This window comes from Zonotrichia albicollis, chromosome 10 (assembly GCF_047830755.1).
Source record: "Zonotrichia albicollis isolate bZonAlb1 chromosome 10, bZonAlb1.hap1, whole genome shotgun sequence".
Taxonomy (NCBI): domain Eukaryota; kingdom Metazoa; phylum Chordata; class Aves; order Passeriformes; family Passerellidae; genus Zonotrichia; species Zonotrichia albicollis.
The window spans coordinates 16,950,660-16,972,644 of NC_133828.1; the positions used below are offsets into that span (position 1 = coordinate 16,950,660).

Below are 21,985 nucleotides of genomic sequence, written 5' to 3' on the forward strand. Positions count from 1 at the left end.
ATTCTCTTTGGGATTTGGGTTCTGCTAGTATATTTATCGAACACAAACTCCACTTTTCAGACAAACACAAAAGCTGTCCAAGAAAGTAGATATAAGGACTTGGCTGTCTAAAAATTCAGCTTAGGGAATTTAAATCTATCAATAATTCTCATCCTCTGTGGGCTTGGCAGATGTCAGCGGCAAGCTTGGCTGGGCAGCCCACAAAATAGGTGCTGTAAAGCTGTGTTTATTTTTGAACCCTGCCCTGCCTTTTGTGGGAAGCCAAATGTTGGGGCTGAATGTTTGCGGAGCGAAACGCTGAAATTTTGGGTGGCTCTGTGTGAATTGTCTGTGGGCAAGGATTTAGGGGCCAGGATTAGCATGGAAATGCAGGCTGGAGGGCTGGGCAGGTTGTGTAACTGGGCAGTGCCTGAAGCCTGACACCAATTGCTCCAAGGGTGTTGATGCACATTTCTGAGCAGCTGCCTGCGTAGCCAGTGTGCAGTTACTGAGATCTGAGATGGGCTCAGGATGGTGGCTGGTGGCACTGGGAGCTCTGGAATCAGCCTGGTTCCAGGCCTCCTGGGGTAGTTTGGGGCTGTTCCCATTTTATCTCATGTTTGATTGGGTGTTTTTAGGCAGAAAGTGGTTTCTGCATCTCTGCAGAAGGGGTGGGCGTGGTGGTGTTCACAGGAGTCTCAGGATGAGGGAACAGATGAGAATGTTGACTCTGTGTTTCAGAAGGCTGATTTATTATTTTATTATATATATTATATTAAAACTATACTGAAAGAATAGAAGAAAGGATTTCATCAGAAGGCTAGCTCAGAATAGAAAAGGAATGAAATGATAACAAAAGCTTGTGTCTCAGACAGAGTCTGAGCCAGCTGACAGTGATTGGCCATTAATTAGAAACAACCACATGAGACCAATCACAGATGCACCTGTTGCATTCCACAGCAGCAGATAATCATTGTTTACATTTGTTCCTGAGGTCTCTCGGCTTCTCAGGAGAAAAAAATCCTAAGGAAAGATTTTTCAGAAAATATCATGGCTACAGGATGGGGTTTGTGATGGAGAAGTGAAGGCTGCAGGAGGCAGATGGTGGGGCCTGGCAGGGCTCAGCAGAGATGAGCAGAAGGCTCTCTCTCCATTTGCTTTGGGTGTTGGGTTTCCTGTTGTGCACATTTCCTGTGGAGACAAGGAGCAGTAAAAATGAATGTCATGGAGTGAGGGTGATTATTTCATCCTGCCCAGCCCTTCGGAGACCCAAATGTCTGTCTGTGCTGCTTGCCTTAAAGGCTTTATTCTGAATATTCAGGCACCACTCTGCAGCTGGTCGATATGATGAAGTTAATGATTTGGAGTGCAGTTTTATGGAAGGTAATGCTGCCAAGCAAGACTTATTGTTGAAATTTGCCAGGCCTTGAGAAGACACTGAGAGTGTGAGTTCCTTCTGCTCAGTCTCTTGGTGGAGCAGTTTGTTCCAGGTATTTTAGCCTGACAAGAAACAGGGATGCACTGGTGATAGAATTGCAGAGAGGGCCTGGTTCCATTTGGTTCACCAGAGGTGATGTGGCTGCCTTGTCTTTGGGGACAGCATCTGACCAACTCCTTTTGCTCCAGGTGGGCAAGAACATGCAAAGACATGGCAAAAAAAACACCAGTAAATAAAAGTATCACAGGTAAACCAGCCAAACAAGCCACCCAGCAGTAAAACCACATCCATTCCTCACAGTCTGTGATGCATTTTGATATCACTTGTTTTTATTTAAGGCAATTAGCTTGTTTCTTGTGCATAGAAGCCCCTTGAGGTAACAGAAAGAAGCTTGGTCCTGCTGCATGTACTGTGTAAGCTGTCATCTGGACAATGATAAAATGACAGTATCTCTGTTGAGGGAATATGTTAGAAATGTGAAGAATGCATTTGCTTCCTTTTAACAAGCTCATAACTGTGTTAATTGTCTGTTTTTAGAGGGAGGTAACCAAATAAGGAGCAGTAATCATTGAAAATGTCTTTCTGAGGTGTTTAAGGCATGAAAAAATAGGGGAGCTATTTCCACCTTCCCCATAAACCTGTACAACAGCTTGGTCCAGTTGCTGCCTGGTTGCTTTGCCTTTTTCTGTCCTGTTGATTACATGAAGGATGTTACAGCTTCAGAGCATCCAAGTGATTGCTCCTGGATCAGGGTCTTTCCCCCACACCCCAAAGGATTATTTTACAGGAGAAGGGTCTAGTTATTTGCTAAGCAGGATGACATATTAGACAACAAAAAAAAATTCTAAGGAGGAAATTGACTTATCAGGGTCTTATTTTATCTTTCTTTTTTAACTCATCCATGGATATCTGTTTTGTTAGTTGCCCTAATCTCCAGACCATAATTTGCAGCTGCTTTTTCTAGGCTGTCTAGCTTACAACAGATGTCCTTTTTGAAATTGTTCAACCCTTTGCTGATGCCCAGAAGTTTATCACACACTGGCAAGCAGCATGCCAAAATGCGTGCACCCAGCCCCTCTGCTTCTTCTGGCAAACCCCAGTCTGGTGGGAAAGAGGAGAATTGAATTTTTAATCTATAATTGATCAACTTCTTCTGCTGGCAAGTGTTATGTGAGAGAGTTTTACAGAGAGGGACCCTTGGTTGGACTCTGAGGTGCCAGGGAGTTTTTAAAATACTGTTAAAGCAATAATTTTCCTTAAGGGATGGGATGCTGAAAGCAGAGGTGCATCCCAGGAAGTTAACCACCATTTAATTAATTGCATTACAATGTAAGTATTAGAGAGGCTTATTTTGCAACGTGCAGTTTTATGAAGTAAATCCCATTGGCTGGCTGCTTGCAGCAGAGGAAACACTTGAAATGCTGGAGCAAAAATACACAAATGTTCTGCTTCAGGTTGTGAGAATAATGTTTTGCCCTACAGCAGCTATTTCTGTCTGAGCAGAGGAGTGGTTCTGATAATACAGGAGGTTCTTGCCTGGCTGTAATTCCTGTTGTTCCAGGACTGCAATTACCAGGCTGAGTTTGTTGGAATGATGGTACCTGGGTTTTCCCATGGATCACACCTGCACTGGGTTCACTGCAGTTTCTCATCTTTTTAAGAAGTCTGAATTTGGTTCAGACCTGTGTGCCTGGACAGCACAGCTGGGAGCACGCTGGATTTCAGAGTGCCTGGTTCTCTCCTGGTGCACAGAAACGGCTGAAGTTGGTTCAGCTACACAAATATGGGAAATGGATAATCCCCATAGTTTTGCACAGATGCTTCCATGAGGTACACTAAGACATGGCTTGATTGCACATAGTGGGATATTTGTAATTAAAAGATGTGCCTCTCTGGTTCTTTGCATAAACAGATATTTACACAAAAGCCCAGTGCAGTCTGGTTTACAAGAAATAACTTTGATTGCTCAAATATTTGTACATGTAAACAGAAAAGAAAGGGATAAATATTGATAACTTGCCTTTACTAAATTTGCAAAAAATTTTGAAAAATTGTTAAAACTGAGTCACGTTATAACTGGTCATTGCTTTCTGAGATTAAAATAGTATCTTTTTTCATTTTCTTTAAATGCTATTTTCCCATTTTGCTGATTTTAACTTCCTAGCATTTATATTCCTTAGTTTAATCTCATAAACTTGTATGCTTGTGTGGTCATACATAAAACCCCCTATCCCCAGACACCACAGTAGCATATAAATTGAATTTGCTGCTTGGTTTCACTCTTCATTCCACCATTCATCTCAGGGAAGTGAGTATGTTGGTCTTTTATCATCATTACTTTTGCCATCTGGCTTTTTCTCTGGGGGCCTGATGGAACTACTTGGGGTCACCTGCTTATGTTAGGAGGCAGTCAGAGACTTCTGATGCCTGGAGCTGTGTTGATATTTAAAAAAAAACAACCCTTCCTAAAGCTATTTGTGATAGAGCACAAGTATCAGTCTCTGTATGTCTTTTTCCCTTCTCACATTGATGTGAAAGTTCATTTTAATGTCATCAGTCCTGTTGATTTCAACAGTCTCATGACCTGAAATGTTTAGGGTTTTCTTTTCCTTTAAATACGGATGCTTTTCCTTTAAATACATCTCATGAATTATTTGAGTTGTATGTGCTCACATAATGTATTTGAAAAAGTGTTGCTGGGCACCTTTTTGTCAGTGTGGTTGCAGGCTTAGCAATGTATAGATTTTTGAGTTGCCTCTGAACAAGAATGGTGGCATAAAAGATTAAGGAGGAAGAGAAGACCCTGAGAAACACCTACAAAGGTGTGACACTGAGCTGTGATGTACCCGAGTCTGTAGGTTTGCATCCACATCATCTGCTTAATTTGGGAAAACAGTGGGGAGGACACAAAAACGCTTAAAGTTAGACTTTATCGCTCAGGTGGAAGTTAAGAATTGATTCCTGCCTGATGGAAAGTTTTCAGTTTAAAACAGGTACCTTCCAAAGATAAGTTGCCTTATCTTTGGAAATTGTTGGAAACTGGGTGCTCAAAAGTGAATTGAATTCTGTACGGGGAGAGAAGGTTAAAAACTATCTAATGTTGATAGGAAAATGCCCTGGTTTAGATATTTTCTGTTCATAAATCTAATGGAGATCTCTCTGCCTAACACTAGTTAATTTTAGCTTTTTTTTGTGGTTGGTTTTTTTTCTTTTTTTGTCAGAAATATTTTTTTCTGTTTCACGTTGGCATTTTACTGGTATAAAAATGTATAAAGTCAGCAACAAACCAAATATGTTTTTTTCAGATGATTCCACAGTACACACGTGGAATCTTTCAAAGAAGAAGTTAGGTAAAATATTAAGGATGAAAGAATATTTTCTGTAGGGCTTTCAAGCACCTGTATGTAATAGCTGTGGCTCACAGATAGAACTTTGGAGCTAGTTTATATAATCACTTCATTTTTTGCATGGAGAAGAATTTTTTTTAGACTTCAAAACTTGCTATTCATGAAATACCAACCATGAAGGTTGATAAAGAATGAAGCTGTATGACACCATTATTTATGAAGTGAGAACTATGGTGAAGTAGGCTTTGATTTTTTGTCAGTGAATTTTTCTAGTCCCCTAAATTTAGTGTTGCATCTGATAAAAGATTCAGAGGATAAGCTGAGGGTGGTTGGTTGAGCTGTATCTATAAATTCAACGTGACTTTAAGCCTATCTCAGGTGACATCCTGTTTTCCCAGCACCTTTAATTTGAGAGACTGTGTGGTTTTACATTCCCTGAAGGTTTGACTTTGTATTCCACAGTGCTTTCAAAGGCGTAGTCAGAAAGCTGCTATTAAAATGCAGGGATTGAAGAGATGCCCTTGATATTAAAAATATCAGAATTGCTGCCAGGAAGAGAAGCTGGCACCTTGAGAAGATATGGTCTTAATTTTGGGGGTTTTTTTTCCCTGTTTAAAATTTCCTAAGAATATTTGATAGCTCTTCCTCAAATTTTGGGTCTGAGTGCACTGCTTCTGTGTTGGTCAAACCCCTTTGTGTCACTTAATACAAGAGGCCAGCATAAGGAGCAAGTGGTCTCTGATGGCTGAGTTCCTCCATCCCTTGTCTCCTGAGTGGGTTTAGTGATGTGCTGTCACTGATGTGGATATTCTCTGCTGCTTTCTAAAGAAAAAAAATTGTCAGAAGTCCTTTAAATCCCTTCTAATTCTGTTGTATTCATTTCTGTAACACCTTCATTAAAATATTCACTAATTTGTGAATGTTTTTGTACATGCCTTGTAGAGCCCTCACATAAGTTAAATCAGATATTCATTAAGGGAGAATAAATGCACAGCCTCTGTTGCCTTCCTTAGAATTGCTTAGAGATAAGCACTAATTGGGTTTTTTTGGGCATGGTTTTTTAAAACCTTTTCTGAAGTGTATTTCATTTACCAAATATCTTCTGGTCTACTCAGAGTTAAGTGTTTTGAGAGTTTCAGTAATTTCAAACATTTTCCCCCATTTTCTTTGCCATAATGAACTATTTTAGCCTTTTGCTCTGTATTATTAATAAAGAATAACATTGCTGCTGCTCTTCAATAACTTTTTTCCTAGAATAGCAATTTTCAGTGGCTTGGCAATGTCAAATAGAATTTCATAGCTCAAAGTGAGCGATTTGTGGAGAACTCTGTGGATTTTGGTTTGCCTTTTTTTTTGCAAGCCATAAATATCACAGATACACAGCAAATCAGAAAAACATCTAGCAATTACTTTAATGTACTGTTAATGACCTTTCAGTTAGATGGTTTAGCTGGATTTTCTGTTCAGTTTCCATCCTCTGCTGATGACCAAGCCTGTATAATTTGTGAGTGAATAGTCCTGCAGCCCTTTTAATCAGAATGACCTGGTCTTTTGGAGCAGCAGTCTCTCTGAGTTGGGTGGCATGTGCCTGGCAGGAGGATGCAGAGTGTGTTTCACCCTTTCTCTTTGTCTGGGTGATGTGGCTGTTGGGCTCCTTTTACATCACACTCAACATATCTGAAGTGATGCCTTATCTGAATGTGTCAAGTAAACTTATACTCATTCTTCTTCTCTATTTCCTTCCACATTCTCCTCTTCTGTTGCACAGGTTTGTCTGCCCAAGGTTATAAATATGGCTTTTAGAGGCAAATATTACCTGGGGATTTAGAGACACAGCAATGCAAGAATGCTGTTCTGTGTTAGATTGTCTTAACCTCTTGGTTTATTTGGTAATATTTAGACAGTGCCTAAAGATACACTCACCCACAAAGATGTAATGCATAACATTTTTGTAGTACTTTGCACTTTCACTGATACAAAGATTGATCTACTTGGTATGCTAAATAAATGCTAATAGCTATATTCTGTGTTGTTCTGGAAGTAGAAGAAGTACTGACTGCAGTTTATGTAATTTCTTTTTCAACAGAATGCAGTAAGTATGGCTTGTTTGCAGTGCTGATTTTGCTGCATGCCAACTTTTAACTCTCTCATCTAGAGCTATGCAAGTTTTGCAATCTCTGAGTGATAATTGCAGTTGGTGAGAGGGGCAGCATTTGTGGCTGAGGAATTTTTGGTGATCAGCTGTGATTTTGCTTCATTTAAAACTAAAATGATACAAGTAATCTGTGCTACCTCCATATTTTCTAATCTGTTTGTGTGTTCTTAATCTCATTTAGCAACCAGATCCTTAATTCAAACATGCAAATGATTGCACTTGCCTTCAGTGATAAAAATACTATCAACATAATTTAAGCTTCCTGGGTGTTGTGCAGCAGGTTATTTGGGAGTTTCAAAAGGCAGAGAGGCACGTCCCAGCCCGTGACACTGCCTCCTTCCCATGCCCACCCCTCCTGCTGGGCTCTGCCCCACTCCCTGGTCCCTTCTGCAAAGGGTCACACATCTGCTTGCTCCCTAACCCGGTTTTAGATGAATTAGCCTGCTAGAGGAGTTTTAGTCAATGAAGCTCTTTTGTTTCCCACCATTTCAAGGGGCAGTTTGTTGGTGGGTTGACCTCTGGAGCCAATAATCTCTTAACCCAGGCTCAGCTGCAGCTGGAATGGCAGCTTGAGCCTTGTTCTGTAGGGAAATGGGATGCTTTATTGGCTGCTGAGTGGAGAAGAGATAATGCTACTGTCATGATTTTATTTATCAGACCCTGCAGGAGCCTACATTTGGGGACAGATGAGCGCAGGCAAAACTTTGGTTGTTTATTTCCTGACACCACAAGTGTTCTTAGGACTCGTTCAAAGGAATCAGTGTGGAGGCATCAGGAATAAAACCTACAGAGGTTTTTGTCCCTCCCAACAGACAAAGCCTCAGGGAAGGATTTGGTCTAAAATTTCTGAACTAATCATGATCTCAATCAAATATTACTCCAGCCATCACCTCACAAAACTGGAGGGAGTAATAGAGTGGCTTGTTGACCTGCAGCTGCTGTAACTCGCTCCAGCTGGGTTCCAGGCTGTTTACACAAAGCAAACTCAAACATGTTTCATCTGACAGGACAACAGCTTTGAGCAATTCATTATCAACTACTGTAATGAGAAGTTGCAGCAGATCTTCATTGAACTTACCCTCAAAGAGGAGCAGGAGGAATACATCCGAGAGGTAATACTGGAATGGATCTTCCCTTCCCCTCCTCCCCTTGTCCCTGTAAAGACACACAGGCAGGAAGGCTGGAACCATTTTTCAGGCAGCAGAGGCACTTTTTGACCACAGGGCTGACATGGAGCATGTTTGTGTGGGGCTGTGTGGTAGTCACATTAAGCAAAAAATGTTGGTTTGGCATTTGTTTCACATTATGAGTTCTCCAGGTAAAAACCAGACCCAGCTCTGATTCATTCACTGGCAACCATGACTGGCAGTTCTGAGCAAGGGCTAATTGATTTATTAGAACACTAATATCACTTTCTGGTATTAGTGCCATTACCCTGCAGCCTGTGTTTTGGATTATACAGCAATGTTTGGGATGCACCCAAAAACAGCCACAGCCAGTCCTTCAATTGGATGGCTAAAATAACAACACACAACATGAAAGAAACTGCAAATAGAGTTTGGTTCCAGTGTTCTTTCAGGTTTGTATTGAAGGGAGCTGTGTGAGCTTTATGGATAAATTTGAGATGTTCTGTGGAGCCCAGCCTCTGGTGTTTGATGTTATTCTGTGAGTGAACATCAAGCTAAAGTTCTAATAGGTTTTAGCAGTGCTCCACATGATGCACAGAGCTCAGACAAAATACCAGCTCCCAGCTGTAAAAACTGGCACACACTGCCTGTACTCCAACTGGATGATGCCATTTTGCTATATAAACATTTTTAAAAATTACATAAAGTTCCTGCCTTATGACCCTGAGGATAACATGAAATTTTGGTGTCTTTTTTTAATTTTGCATTCAGTGGTGAACCATTATTACTGCAATTTGGTTCTTGAATTGTATTTGAAATGTTCTGAGAAAAGTAGACTGTAAGAAGTACCACAGAATGGAAATTAAGCATGAAATTAATATTTTCCTACTTTCAGTCCTTTGCCCTACCAGTGCTACCTCGTGATGCATTGGCATCTCAACCTGGAAATTTTATCAGGGATATTTGAAAAATAATTGAGATACTAAGAACATCTGAACAACTGTCATACTCTGGATTTTTCAAATGGTCTTATCTAAATTTAGCCCTCTTTCTTCCTCCCATTAAAAAAAAAAAACAAAGAACAAAAAAAAAAAAAACAAACAAAAAAAAAACAAAAAAAAAAACAAGGAAGAAGTTAGAAATGTTGATCTCAGGAGCTGCAGGGCCATGGGCTGATCTCCTTCTGGCCAGTGGGAGCGTGGGCAGCACGGGAGGAGCCTGGCCCGGAGCCAGGGAGTGCATGGGAAGCTGACATGGATGGGGGAAAGGAATGGAGAGTGACTTTGGCAGCCACTCAAGGACACTCATTTTGTGCAGATAATGTTAGTAGTAGATGATTGCTTTTTTTTCCCCTAATAAATGAATTGTTGTTAAGCATGAGGAATTAAATTTGAATGCAGTACCATGGTTAACCGGAATATCATTTTAATTGCTTAGAGGAAAAGCTCCCTCCATTGTTTTCCTGTTCATCCATTTATTTATATTTTCTTGTAGGGGATTGAATGGACTCATATTGAATATTTCAACAATGCTATCATTTGTGACCTAATAGAAAATGTAAGTTGTATTCAGGGACTTCTCTGGATTATTTTTAATGCATGGATTTAATTTAGCTGTACTGTCTGTATGCATCCTCGTGCACTAAACTTTGTGAACATGCCATTTGTTGTGTTATTCATCTTACTTTGTGTAGCAGAAGTTTATTTTACTAAAAAGGGGTTTTCTTTTGTAGAAATATTCAGCAGTACCTACACTAAAACCAAAACAAATCAAACTTCTCTTAAATGTTTACATTTACAGCTGTTTTCAATAGGAGATATCACATGCTGCATTGTAATTAACATTTCATATGGAAACTAGAAAACTCAATTACATGTTACTGAATGTCTGAGATATTCAAAGTACTTGTACATACTGAGAAGACTTCCAATGCGAGAAAGATAAAATTCCCTAACAATCAGGAAAGAGCAGTTTTTAGCTGTTAACATAAAATACATGGTGATTTTACCATAAACTGGATACTTTCAGTTGAGTTGGAGTTCCTACAGTCTGAGTAAATGACATGGAGTTTCAGTGTGAATTTTGTGATTCAGATCTCATAGAAAGGCTTTCAAAAATGCAAGTGCTAAAAATCAGTTGGAAATGGTCATGAGGTAAAAAGAGCCAAACTTTCTGATGGCTCAGAGAATGTTTTCCTGGGTAGCAGAAGTCGAAAAAATGAATTATCTCTTTTTTGTGCTGTGGTGGAAACAAGTACTAAAGCTCTTGCTTTGAAACTGCAGAACCAAACTGGAATCCTGGCCATGCTGGATGAAGAGTGCCTGAGACCAGGAACAGTTACGGATGACACCTTTTTGGAAAAGCTGAACCAGGTCTGTGCCACTCACCAGCACTTCGAGAGCAGGATGAGCAAGTGCTCCCGGTTCCTCAACGACACCTCCCTGCCCCACAGCTGCTTCAGGATCCAGCACTATGCTGGCAAGGTACCTGCTGGAGGGAGCACCTGGGGGATGGGTGTAGCTGATTAAAAAATCCACACCTGTCTTAATCTTCTGTGTCTTAAACCTAGAATCTGTCATTTGGGTTGGAAGGCTTTAAGAGATCTTGGAACGGTTTTGGTTGAAATGACCTTAAATATCTACCTAGTTCCAAACCCTGCTATGGGCAGGGACACTTTTCACTAGAGCCCCATCCATCCTGGTCTTGGGCACTTGCAGGGATGGGGCAGCCTGTGCCAGGGCCTGACCCCTCACAGAGAAGGATTTCTTCCTGCTGTTGAACCTAATCCTGCCCTCTGTCAGTCTGAGCCCTTGCTGCTCTGGCTGAAATCAAAGAAGTTCTGCTTTCACCAAAGGGGAATGTTGCCCCACATGCTTTGGTGCTCCATTAGGTCTCTGGAAAGAAATCATTGCTCGCAGTGACAAAAATTCGCACACATTTGTTGGTAACATATTTTGGAAAACATGCTCATTGTCACTGAGCTAGCTGCAGTTCTTAGTCACTTTGTTGAGAAAATGCAGTTTTTGTACATTTGAAGGAACTGAGTTTGATACTCTGTGTTTAAACAGATGGAAGAGAAAGTTACACAGAGGGCTTGCAAACATTTGCATTTTACAAATGTTTGTATTTGCATTTTTCAACATAAGCAGTTTGAATGAGTACAAGTCTGACAGCTTTCAGTGTGTAATCCACTATGACATTTTATTAATGAAAATCAAAATAATTACATTTGTAGACTGAAGACATTCATTTTTTAAAAAAATTGAAAGTAAATGTAGGGTTGAAATTGTTCCTCTTGTTCTGAATCTGCTGAAGTGATAATGTCACACATTAAAGAATATTTGGAAAGTGTTTCATTTCCCTAGGACTGCTTGATGCTTTTGGAAATTTTCTCAGTCTTACCATTTTGAATGGCTGAATAGTTTTTTCATTCAAAATAGTCCTGGAAATATCAGCCTTTCAGACTTTCATTCACAATAGATGCTAAGAAGAGTTTGTAGCTGCATATAATCTATCAGGAGTTAATACCTAGGTATTTCTTTGGTTGTCAGAAATCTAAGTGAATTGAAAATACCCCAGTGCTGTGAGAAGGACTGTGCACAGATTGTCTTAGCAGGCAGTGAGGGTCTTTGATTGTTGCAGGCATTCACTTACCCAGCAGAGTGAATTCCTCCTATTTTGGGAGGAATGTTGTTTTTCCATCCTCAGCTGAGAACATTTTGATCTTGTCACTGGTCAACAAAAGTTTGACCCCCCTTTTAAGAAATATCAGTAATTTCATGTGAACAGTTGGTTTGGGTTTTTTGGTTTTTTTCACTAGTGGCATTTACTGCACCTGTCAGAACCAGAAACATGTCCTCCAAGGTAAAATGCTGCCTTACTGAGTTCCCAGTAACTTGCTGCTGTGTAAAATACGTGTCAGTACTATTTTCATTCAGTATTCTATGTACTTAGCACATAGCCAGGCAGAACTGAGAAATCATGGATCTGAAGAAGGATCTGTATTACCAGCCAGATGACTTGTCACAATTAATCAAATACCTTTCCTACCCTCAAAAATTAAAGAAGCCAGTAGCAATCTGAGGTCTGCATGAAGTTCCTCTGGCTGCCTCCTGGGTACCCAGCTGCAGGTCAGAGCTTTGTACTCATGCTTGTTGTTATTGGACTGCTTTCCTGGTAAAAGTCTTTTAAAATAACACTCCCCTGGGGGCTGCACAGCTTGCTGCTTGCACTCTGATAGCAAGAGGTGATATTCCGTATCTTGTTTTAGTTAGGCAAATAATTTAAGCATTACTATTTTGAAAGGAAAGGTATTTTTGTTGTTTTGGTTCAAAAGAAAGGGAGAAAAACCTTGTCAGACAGAAAAAAAGATAGATTGTTTTGGAGTCTTGTGTGGTGTGTCAGAGTTATCACTGAAAAAGGGTTTCTTCCACTTCAGAAACCTGACTTGATTGACACAGGGAACTGTTGGCAGCATGAGAAATGCATCTTTCCTAGGTAGTATGTTCACAGACATTTTATCCAACAAAAAACCATCCAAATGTCAGATTTAAAATGAAAGCTGAAATATCCTTCGGTTCTTTCGGACAATGTGTAAGAAGGAGAAACCAGTTTCTTGGGTCAGTTTTGAACTGGTCTGTGTTGTAGTTCAAAACCTGTGCTGATGAGACTCTTGTCTGTTGTTCAGGTGATGTACCAGGTGGAAGGATTTGTTGACAAAAATAATGATCTCCTGTACCGTGACCTCTCCCAGGCCATGTGGAAGGCCAACCACTCCCTTATCAAAGCATTGTTCCCAGAAGGAAACCCTGCTAAGATCAATCTGAAGAGACCACCAACAGCAGGTTCACAGTTCAAGGCTTCAGTTGCTACCCTGATGAAAAATCTCCAGACAAAAAATCCAAACTACATCAGGTAAATTCCCCAGTGCCAAAGATTTGGTCAATTTGTTTGATGAGGTTTGTGGTATTTGAGGGGTCCCCAGGATGAAGGAGGAATTGAGAATCTGGCTCCATGTTCTTAGAAGGCTAATTTATTATTTTATGTGCTTATATTATATTAGAGGATGCTACACTAAAACTATACTAAAGAATAGAGAAAGGATACTTACAGAAGGCTACAAAGACTGATAATGAATCTCATGACTCTCTCTCCAGAGTCTGACACAGCCTGACTGTGATTGGTCATTAAGTTAAAACAATCCACATGAAACCAATCGAACAATCACCTGTTGGATAAACAGTCTCCAAACCACGTTCCAAAGCAGCAAAACACAGGAGAAGCAAATGGGATAATGTTGTTTTCCTTTTTCTCTGAGGCCTCTCAGCCTCCCAGGAGAAGAGTCATGGGCAAATAAACAATTGAAGTGTATGGTTTAAACTCACCGTAATAGCTGTTGGCATGTGCAAAGAGATGTCCCTTTTGCTTTTCCTGCGCAGGTGCATCAAGCCCAATGACAAGAAGGCTGCCCACATTTTCAACGAGGCGCTGGTGTGCCACCAGATCCGCTACCTGGGGCTGCTGGAGAACGTGCGGGTGCGCAGGGCGGGCTACGCCTTCCGGCAGCCCTATGAGCCCTGCCTGGAGAGGTACAAGATGCTCTGCAAGCAGACCTGGCCCCACTGGAGAGGGCCAGCCAGGTAGGCACACAGCAATATTCCCACCTGTCCTAGCTGAAATCCCCGTCTTCCACACGTCCTGAGTTGTTAATTGTTGTGCATACGTGTCAAAAAGAGCACAGTGCAGGCCTTACTGATTTGGGTCTGAGAGAAAGGGTGTAAGAGAGAGATACTGCAGTGGATTCAAAATACCTGGGAGGGCTGCAGTGGTCAGGAGGGCACTTAGCTTTAATGACCAACTTTCAAAGTGTAAGGACGCTCATTTTGCTGAAGACAGCCATACAATCTTCCTCTGCCCTTTCAGGAATAACTTTAGATAATGATTGGGGAACAATTATGAGATAATGCCTCTTGCAAATCAATTATATTAAATAGATACTTTTAAATTGCATAGCATTCACATTTTATCCACATTTTAATTTTTACAAATAATACCTGGGATGGGCAAGTAAGCTTCTATTATTTGTTTTTACATGTGGCCACCAAAAGCAAGATTTAAATATCTTTCATAATTGATTAACATCTTATAGCTACAATATAAGTCTTTAGGGTATCAAGACAATGGTGGCAGTGCAGTATTGGTAACAATAGCACTGCAATAATCATCACAAAGGTCTGCACGGTTCCACTTCCCTTTTTTCTGTTGATGTTCATAAAATGCATTTGATGAGAATGGAACACTGCCATTTGTCAAACTTGTCAGTCTTTGTTTCACATTCTGACATTAGTGTGAAGCCTTCCTTTTTCCTTTCTTCTGTTTTTAAGTAAAATAATTATAGATGTAAGAGGAAAAAATAGGCTGTTGCTGATGCTGTAAAATAAAATTTGCTCTTTTTTGCATCAAATTATTCTGAGTCTTTACAGTGATTATTCTTGCCTTTAGTGGAATAAACTACTGAGTAAATGAGTTAGGTTTTCAATCTTCTTATGTCAAGCACTATTTAAAAGTTTAAAATATGCTTTCATATACCTTCCATAAATTAAGCTGTGAATATGGAAACTAAGGCATTTTAGAGCTGGGGGTCATGTTTGTTAAGCTCATTTGCTCCTTCTTAGGGCTGGAGTAGAGGTGCTGTTTAATGAATTGGGAATCCCTGAAGAGGAATTTTCATTCGGTAGATCAAAGATATTCATCCGCAACCCAAGAACAGTAAGTGAAAAATGCCTTCTGCAAAATCAAGCTCTCTCTCATGAGGACAGCATCATTCACTACCTGCCTCCTACAGATTTTTCTCCATGCAGTGCTTTGATGTATTGCTATGACCGTAGCATAAAAAAAAGTGATTTTTAATGTTAGGCCCATTAAAATCAATGTGAATCAAGATTCTACAATAGCTGTCAGCCTTAATTTAATAGAATTTTTGAGCAGTGACTTGTGACATTGTATTTGCTACAAATCTTGTTGGTTTACCTGCCTGTAGCTCTGGAAATGAATTAAACAACATGTGACTGAGGGGGGACTTGAGTAAAGAGGAGATTTCTCTTACAAGAGCTGTGTTTATGTTTTTTTCCTTCTCTCCTCTTTCCTTCTGTTTTTCTTCCAACGTCAAACAAAACCCTGCAAACCCCCACACCCAGCTCTTCAAGCTTGAAGACCTGAGAAAGCAGCGTCTGGAGGACTTGGCCACTCTGATTGGGAAGATTTACAGAGGTTGGAAGTGCAGGACTCACTTCTTGCTAATGAAAAAATGCCAGGTTGTGATCGCGTCCTGGTACAGGAGATACTCAGTAAGATACCATCCTTACTACATGGGGAGGGGTTCTCTTCATTGTTTAATGCATAGAACCTTCATGGGATATTTTTCCTCATTATGCACAGGGAGCTGTTGAAAGAATTCAATTTTAATAGTTATGTACCAATAGCGGGAAAAAAAAAATTGGTTTAACTGCTTGCACTGTGCTTGTTTTTAAAAAAATTTAAAAGCTCACCAGAATCCTTTCACTCTGGGAGAGCAGGATTCTCTGGCTCAACTGGGAAGTGTCTTTTTCATTCAGCTAAAATGCTGTGCTTCCCAGCACTTACAGCACTCTCAAAACATATGGTTAATGTGTAAAAAATGTTCTGTAATATACATGTGCAGTTCTGTGGAATTCAGTCATTCCTAAGCCTTTTTGTGGTTTCGCCTTATTTGGAACACTTGCCTTAGACTCAAAAATGCTGCCTGTAGGGGTTTATTTTAATTGTAACTCCTAAAACTCATAATTTGGTATCATTATTGATACAGTTCATCCCAAAGCAGCTTCAGTTCTATGTGTGGACTGGGTGTTCTGTGCCACAAACTGAACAGCACTAATACATGACTCCTTCATGTTTTCTTGGCAGTTAGTAAATAATACTGACTTACTGACTGATAAAAAAAGATTTATTTGTTTTTAAAGCTACTCTTGAACTTCTCAGCTGCATTTTGTTGTTGCTAGAGAACAGCACAAGCACATCAGAAACCTTGAGGAAACACAGAAAGTCTTCTTAAACTGCAAGTGGCAAAGTTGACAAATCCCAGTTTTTCAGTTGACAAGCACTTCTGTTTGTCCTCTCGAAAGCCATCAGTGTTTGGTTCACTTCTCTTGGATACTTACAGGGAAGTATAGATCATTTGGAAAAAGTGTGACTGAAGCATACTTCTTGACTGTAAAAACTCTTCTCTCTGACTTTGTGTGACTGAAAGCCCCGTTCCTACAAACAGCATCATTACAGAATTGCATTGTGCCCATATGGCTTCATTATGATCTCACACAATCTTAATGAATTTTAAATGGACTTACTGCAGCTGGACTGGCACAGCTTTAAATATAAAGAAATGAAAGCAAATAAATGACCAGGAACTGCTGATTTCTTAACTGTATTTGGGTCACTGGTGAAACATGGCAGCAGTTGTTTTTTTGGTGATGATAGAGAAGTTTCCTCAGCCTCTTCACATGGATGGAAGGCACCATTCTCCTAACCCAACATGACTGGTAGGCACTGTGCTTTGGAAGGTTTCATGGGAGATCCCTGGAATGAATAAAGTTTTTTTTTAGTAACTCCTTGTGCTGAAGGCTTGACTGGAGGATCTGCAGGCACTTGTCTGTCTGTTGCATTGCAGGGCCTGACAGAGAGCAGCTGTGGCATGAGGGTGGCCCAGGGGGGACCCTCCCAGCTTGCTCACAGAGATTTTCACTGTCACCGAGTGGGCTGAATGTCAAGTCTAAAAGCCCTGCTGCAAAGTCTGTCAATTTTGTACTACACTAAACACTGGACTACTGGAGAACTGAGCTTTTTAGAAGGAAAATGTTCAGCTGTCCAGGAAATTTATTGCTCAACCTGGCATACTTAAATAGTACTCCAACATCTCATTCAGGAACCCATGCTTTTGGTTTTTTCCCTCTTCCTAAGTTATCATTAGCCATAACAAAGGCACTGTGGCAATAGGAACAGCCCATGTCTTATGAAAAGGTGGTAAAAAGCTTAGCCTACAAACCTGAGTATGTGTGACAGTTTGTGTGCTACTCTGGTGGTGGAAAAGACAAATAAAGCTCTTACTGTTAGCATTTAATGTGCAATTGTGCTGCTGACCATGAACTTAGTGTTTCTGTAAACAGAGTGACATTGTGCATGCAGCATTGTTGATGTGCTTTGTTTCCCCTCGAGTCGAACACAGAATCTACACTCTGATCTGCTCACTCAGAAATTGTTCACTTTTTACATTTAGTGCTTGTCTCCTCAAGCATATTGTCCAGTGTTAGTGATGAAAGGTTTATTATGCAGTGTTTAACAGACATAATATTCTGTTCTAAACATCACATACTTATTTCCATCACAGCAACAAAAGAAATACCAGAAGATAAAGAGTTCAACTATCACAGTACAGTCGTACATCAGAGGGTGGAAGGTGAGTTTCCTGTTACTGCAGCTGTCTCTGTTTGGAGAGGTAAGGAGCGGATCAGAAAACACTTTCCAAATGCACTGAGCCTCCTGCTTGTCACACCTTCTCTCCTTGGAGCTGTGGCTGTGCCATTGTTAAACACTAGTGTTGGCTGTAGAAGAGGTGAGTTCAGGATACCTGGATGTGCTGCCTGGGCTATAAATCCCTGCAAACAGTGCAAGGGGGATGCTGGGACCACACTAACCCACTGGATTATCCTTAAGGCATCTTCTGCCAAGGAATTGAGAAGGCCAGCAGCTCCAGAGAAGGATGCTCTGGGGCTCTGCCACTGGCTTTAGGAGAACTGTAGTGCTGGACTGACTTGGAAGAAACAAGTTGTGGTTGGCAGTTATTTTATGCTTAATAGGATTCTCAAAGAATGAATAAATTGAAAGCAGGATTTAAATAAAGAGTTTGGGTTGCCTGGGCAATTTGTTACTTGGGTTAAAGCATCAATTCTCCTCTGTCTGCTAAGTGGAGGAGTGAAAGTGTATTTGTGTTGAAAAAGTCGTTTATTGCTGTGGGCTTGTACTCTGCCTCAGTTTGCCACAACTTCTTCCCTGAGAGGTTTGTGAAGGGATAATCACGCATCCTAGTAGATATTTGAGGAATGATGCTTTAATAGGAGGTAAAAATTAGATTAACAGCTCACATGAAAGCAGCCATGATACTCAAAGCAACTACTGCTGTCCATCTTCAGAAAAAGCAACCCTGGGCTCCTCTATTTTCTTAATGGCCTTTCTTCACCCTGCTAAAGGTGACTTTCCCCTCTAATTAGAAAAGAGAGAACTGCCTTTAGTTCTGGAGTCAGTTCCCTTTCTGTCATCAGGGGAGGAAGGGGCTACAGTTAGTAGCTATTGGTGTAAATAGTGTCTCCTGCCCAGAAGGCTTTAAAGTTTGCCAGCAATAAGGTAACATGATTTGATTTTGCTGTTTTTTGGATTTTTACTTTGTCCTTATGATTTTGTTTCAATCAGTTAAAAATATCCTTTCAGTGTAACTATTGATGTGCTGTCTTTTCCCATGAGCATTATTTGAAGAAAACTGGGTTAAAAGCATCATCTTGAGTTATGGTTTTCTGTTTGCCATTGGAGAACAAGCTTTTTTGCAGGAGCATTGTGCATGAAAGCCTGGTATGACAGCAGCCTTTAGTGTGACCTAAAGCCAGGCAATTTACTTAGGATTTATTCTTTATTGCACTCTAAACGGATCAGACATTTACGGTATGGAGAAAAAACATTGTTGCCATTTGCAAACAGACATATAGATATCCCAGGTAATGCAGCAAATTGGGAGAGAACTGAGCAGTGAACTAAGATCCCCCAACCTGCCAGTCCCAGCCTTGCAGCACAGAATCCTCCCTGGAGCAGCAAATTTGAGGCTGGGCAGCATTTATGAATGTATTTGCTTGGGGATTTGGAGGCAATGTTTGTTTGGTTTTGCCTAGATTTACAAGTTGCAGTGCCCTACTTCAAAAATATTAAAAGCTAGTTAGTCAAAAAGAACATTTTAAATTGTTTGCAGGCTCGGAAACAACTTCGGGAGCTGAAGCATCTGAAGCGTTGTAATGAGGCTGCCACAGTAATTGCTGCTTACTGGCATGGTACCCAGGTAAGAAAATGGCTACAAACTCTGCAGCTGTGTGTCCCTACATGGAATGAAGAAGGATATCCCTCAGGATAGTTATCTGGGAGTACTGTTGGTGTCTTAAACTGCTTTGACTGCTTAAACTGGTTTTTTTTGGTTTCTCTTTGCTGCTAACATGTCATAGCTGGTGCAGTCTGGGAAGCTGGGACACGCTTTAATTTTTGCTGTTTGTAGTGACTGGTTACTTGCTTTCTTTCTTGCACCAATGGGAACTTGCAGTAACCTTTTCTTTCCTAAGCTTTTCTATATCCCCTTTCCAAATGCATCACAGGCACGAAGGGAACTGAGACGACTGAAAGACGAGGCTAGAAATAAACATGCTATTGCTGTTATTTGGGCTTTCTGGCTTGGATATAAGGTACTTCATGCACATATCACATGTCCCCCCTTCATTGCTCAACAACATCAGCATTTAATCACTATTTCATAGTGAGGATTAATGACTAATACAATTCACTCTTAAATAATAGAGCATGATCATCGATTCCTTCCATCTCCATTCATGCCACACCTAATAAATCTGATAGCATTGTGTATGCCAGTTTTTTGTAGAGTAGGAAATACTTTGCATGGCAACCAAGTACAGGTTTGCACTAACAAGCCATTAGACTAGATTAAAAATGACTGGACTGCAGTAATCTGAAATTAGGAAATGCATTTAACTACATGTCAATATGCATAGTGTGGTTTGTGGGGGGAGAGAAGGTTGGGGTTTTTTTGCTGTGTTCCTCCCCATGCCCCCAACAAGTGCTTTCAGTGACACTGTGTTAGTGATCCAGTTGAGATTTTCACCACTTATTATAATCTGTACCCTGGGCAGTCTTCATCTACAAGTTCAAACCAACATTATTAAGTTTCATTAGATTCTAGTTATGATTGGTTTAATTGATTCTCTGGCTGTGATTTGAACCCATAAAAAAATTTCAATGACCACAAGTAAAGCAAAATTTTATGAGCTGATCTTTTAGCAGAAAATGATGTTAGTTTGCAATTCTGAACTTGCAGCTCTAGAAAAATCCCAGGAATTTCAGCATCAGCTGTTTGTTTTCAGAAGCAAAGTCCCACTGAAAGATTCTTGCTAATCCCCAGCCTGTAGTTGCGGGTTATGTGAACATTTGAAATGCTGTTCACAAGAGGTCAAAAATATATTGGTTTCAATTAATAAATTCCTAATTTAGTTGAAAACCATAAATACATTAGATTTAAAACATTTTTCAGTTGTTATTTATGGTTGTGGGTGTGTTGTTAGAACACCTTGCCAACTGGATGGAGAAATGTGCTCAAATTACATCTGGAGTATAATGCTGTGTTTGACCTTTGCTATTTTGGTATAAATCTATTAGACTTCCAGCAAAATGGCAGCCCTGGGAATCCAAACAAACATGTAGAGAACTTCCTTAATACTAGGGAGTCTTTGGAACTTTTCAGCTCTAGTTTGATATTTAGGTAACGGTATAATTTCACAGAAGCACAGTTTCCTCTACGTTTGATTAAGCAGAATACATAGAGGATTTATTTTGTTTTTAACCAGAGTTCCTTTCACCAAAATATTGCTCAGTACTGCAGAAGAGATATTTGTTTTCATAGTTTTAAGATAGTCCTTTGAATTAAAAGATACATCCAGTGGATGCAATACTGTTAACCATGTTAAAATTCCTTATTTAAATGTTTAGTAGATTTGGATAATTTTTAACATACTTTAATAGTTATTTTTATCAACTGGCTCACAGGAATTTAGTGAATAATTGTCTCTTGTCTCCTTTTTCCTTAACTATAAATAATCTAAATATAATAATATATATGAATATAAAGATAATAATCTAAATTGAATTAAGATTAGAAAAATAATTACAGTCTCTGATAAGAAAGACAACTTGTTATTGATGTGATCTTTTACCTTTAACTGGGGGAATATTTGGAACAAAAATTTTTAAAGTTATCATCAGAAATTTTTTGCTTTACCCAAAAAAAACCCCACAAGCAAACAAAAATGAAACAAGAGTGAGCCTCGAGTACTCAGTTTCCTTCCTTTTCACAAGGTAGACAAATACTTAGCTTTGCATAGCTCTTGCTTTTACACTGCTGTGCAGTAGGAGCTTTTCTGCCAAGCAGATGAGTGAAAACATAATCTCTGAGTCTACATCTACTGCACGTTAACCTTTCCAGCTGCTCCAGAAGAGCATTACTGGCACAGGCTGGAACTGCTGCTGCACAGGTCTGATAGCTCGCAGCTTGACAAGTGCAGATACAGGGCTAGAGCTGCTCTGACTGAGCCTGTAATACTGGAACTCTTCCTTGAGTGTTTTCATCAGATAACCGAACAAAGAATGTGCCGGTATCTCCTAAAATGCGACATTCTGTTAAGTTGCCCACACATGCCTCAAATTGCTTTCCTAAAATGGAGTGATTGATGAAAGGTAGGAAAGTGCCTATCTCTTTGTACATGAGGAATGCACTAGGTTTGATGGCTTTACCCCTAATTGCACAGACAGACATCATTTTAACAAGGACATTTTAACATGGCTGGAGATGTATTTTTTTAATACATAAAAATCAAAATAAAAAAATAACTTGCAGGATAAAAGTTCTTATTACGGTGCTGGAAAGTCACCATGACACATAGTTTCAGAGCTGATTCTGTCCTGCCCAGGCATTTGCCAGTGGAAGAAGTGACTAGACAGTGAGATTTTAGTAAGTCTTGATTTTCATGAGCAATGCTTTGACCGTGAAACTGCAGGCCAAGCCCTCCCATCAGAATCAACCCATGGGAGC

General features: G+C 40.1%; 1 protein-coding gene across 5 annotated transcripts in view; it reads left to right on the forward strand.

Annotated features, from left to right (window-relative positions):
- MYO1B (myosin IB) overlaps window positions 1-21,985 on the forward strand; it is a 105,513-nt gene that overhangs the window by 69,483 nt on the left and 14,045 nt on the right. For 3 of the 5 annotated variants that reach the window (XM_074548200.1, XM_014271132.3, XM_005492768.4), the window contains exons 14-23: window positions 7,927-8,031; window positions 9,541-9,603; window positions 10,329-10,529; window positions 12,734-12,960; window positions 13,485-13,685; window positions 14,721-14,814; window positions 15,243-15,392; window positions 17,465-17,533; window positions 19,091-19,177; window positions 19,485-19,571. In XM_074548200.1, the coding sequence (XP_074404301.1) occupies window positions 7,927-8,031; window positions 9,541-9,603; window positions 10,329-10,529; window positions 12,734-12,960; window positions 13,485-13,685; window positions 14,721-14,814; window positions 15,243-15,392; window positions 17,465-17,533; window positions 19,091-19,177; window positions 19,485-19,571 (1,284 nt within the window). The remainder of the gene's footprint in view (window positions 1-7,926; window positions 8,032-9,540; window positions 9,604-10,328; window positions 10,530-12,733; window positions 12,961-13,484; window positions 13,686-14,720; window positions 14,815-15,242; window positions 15,393-17,464; window positions 17,534-19,090; window positions 19,178-19,484; window positions 19,572-21,985) is intronic. The other 2 variants (XM_014271133.3, XM_014271134.3) reach the window with 1 other exon arrangement.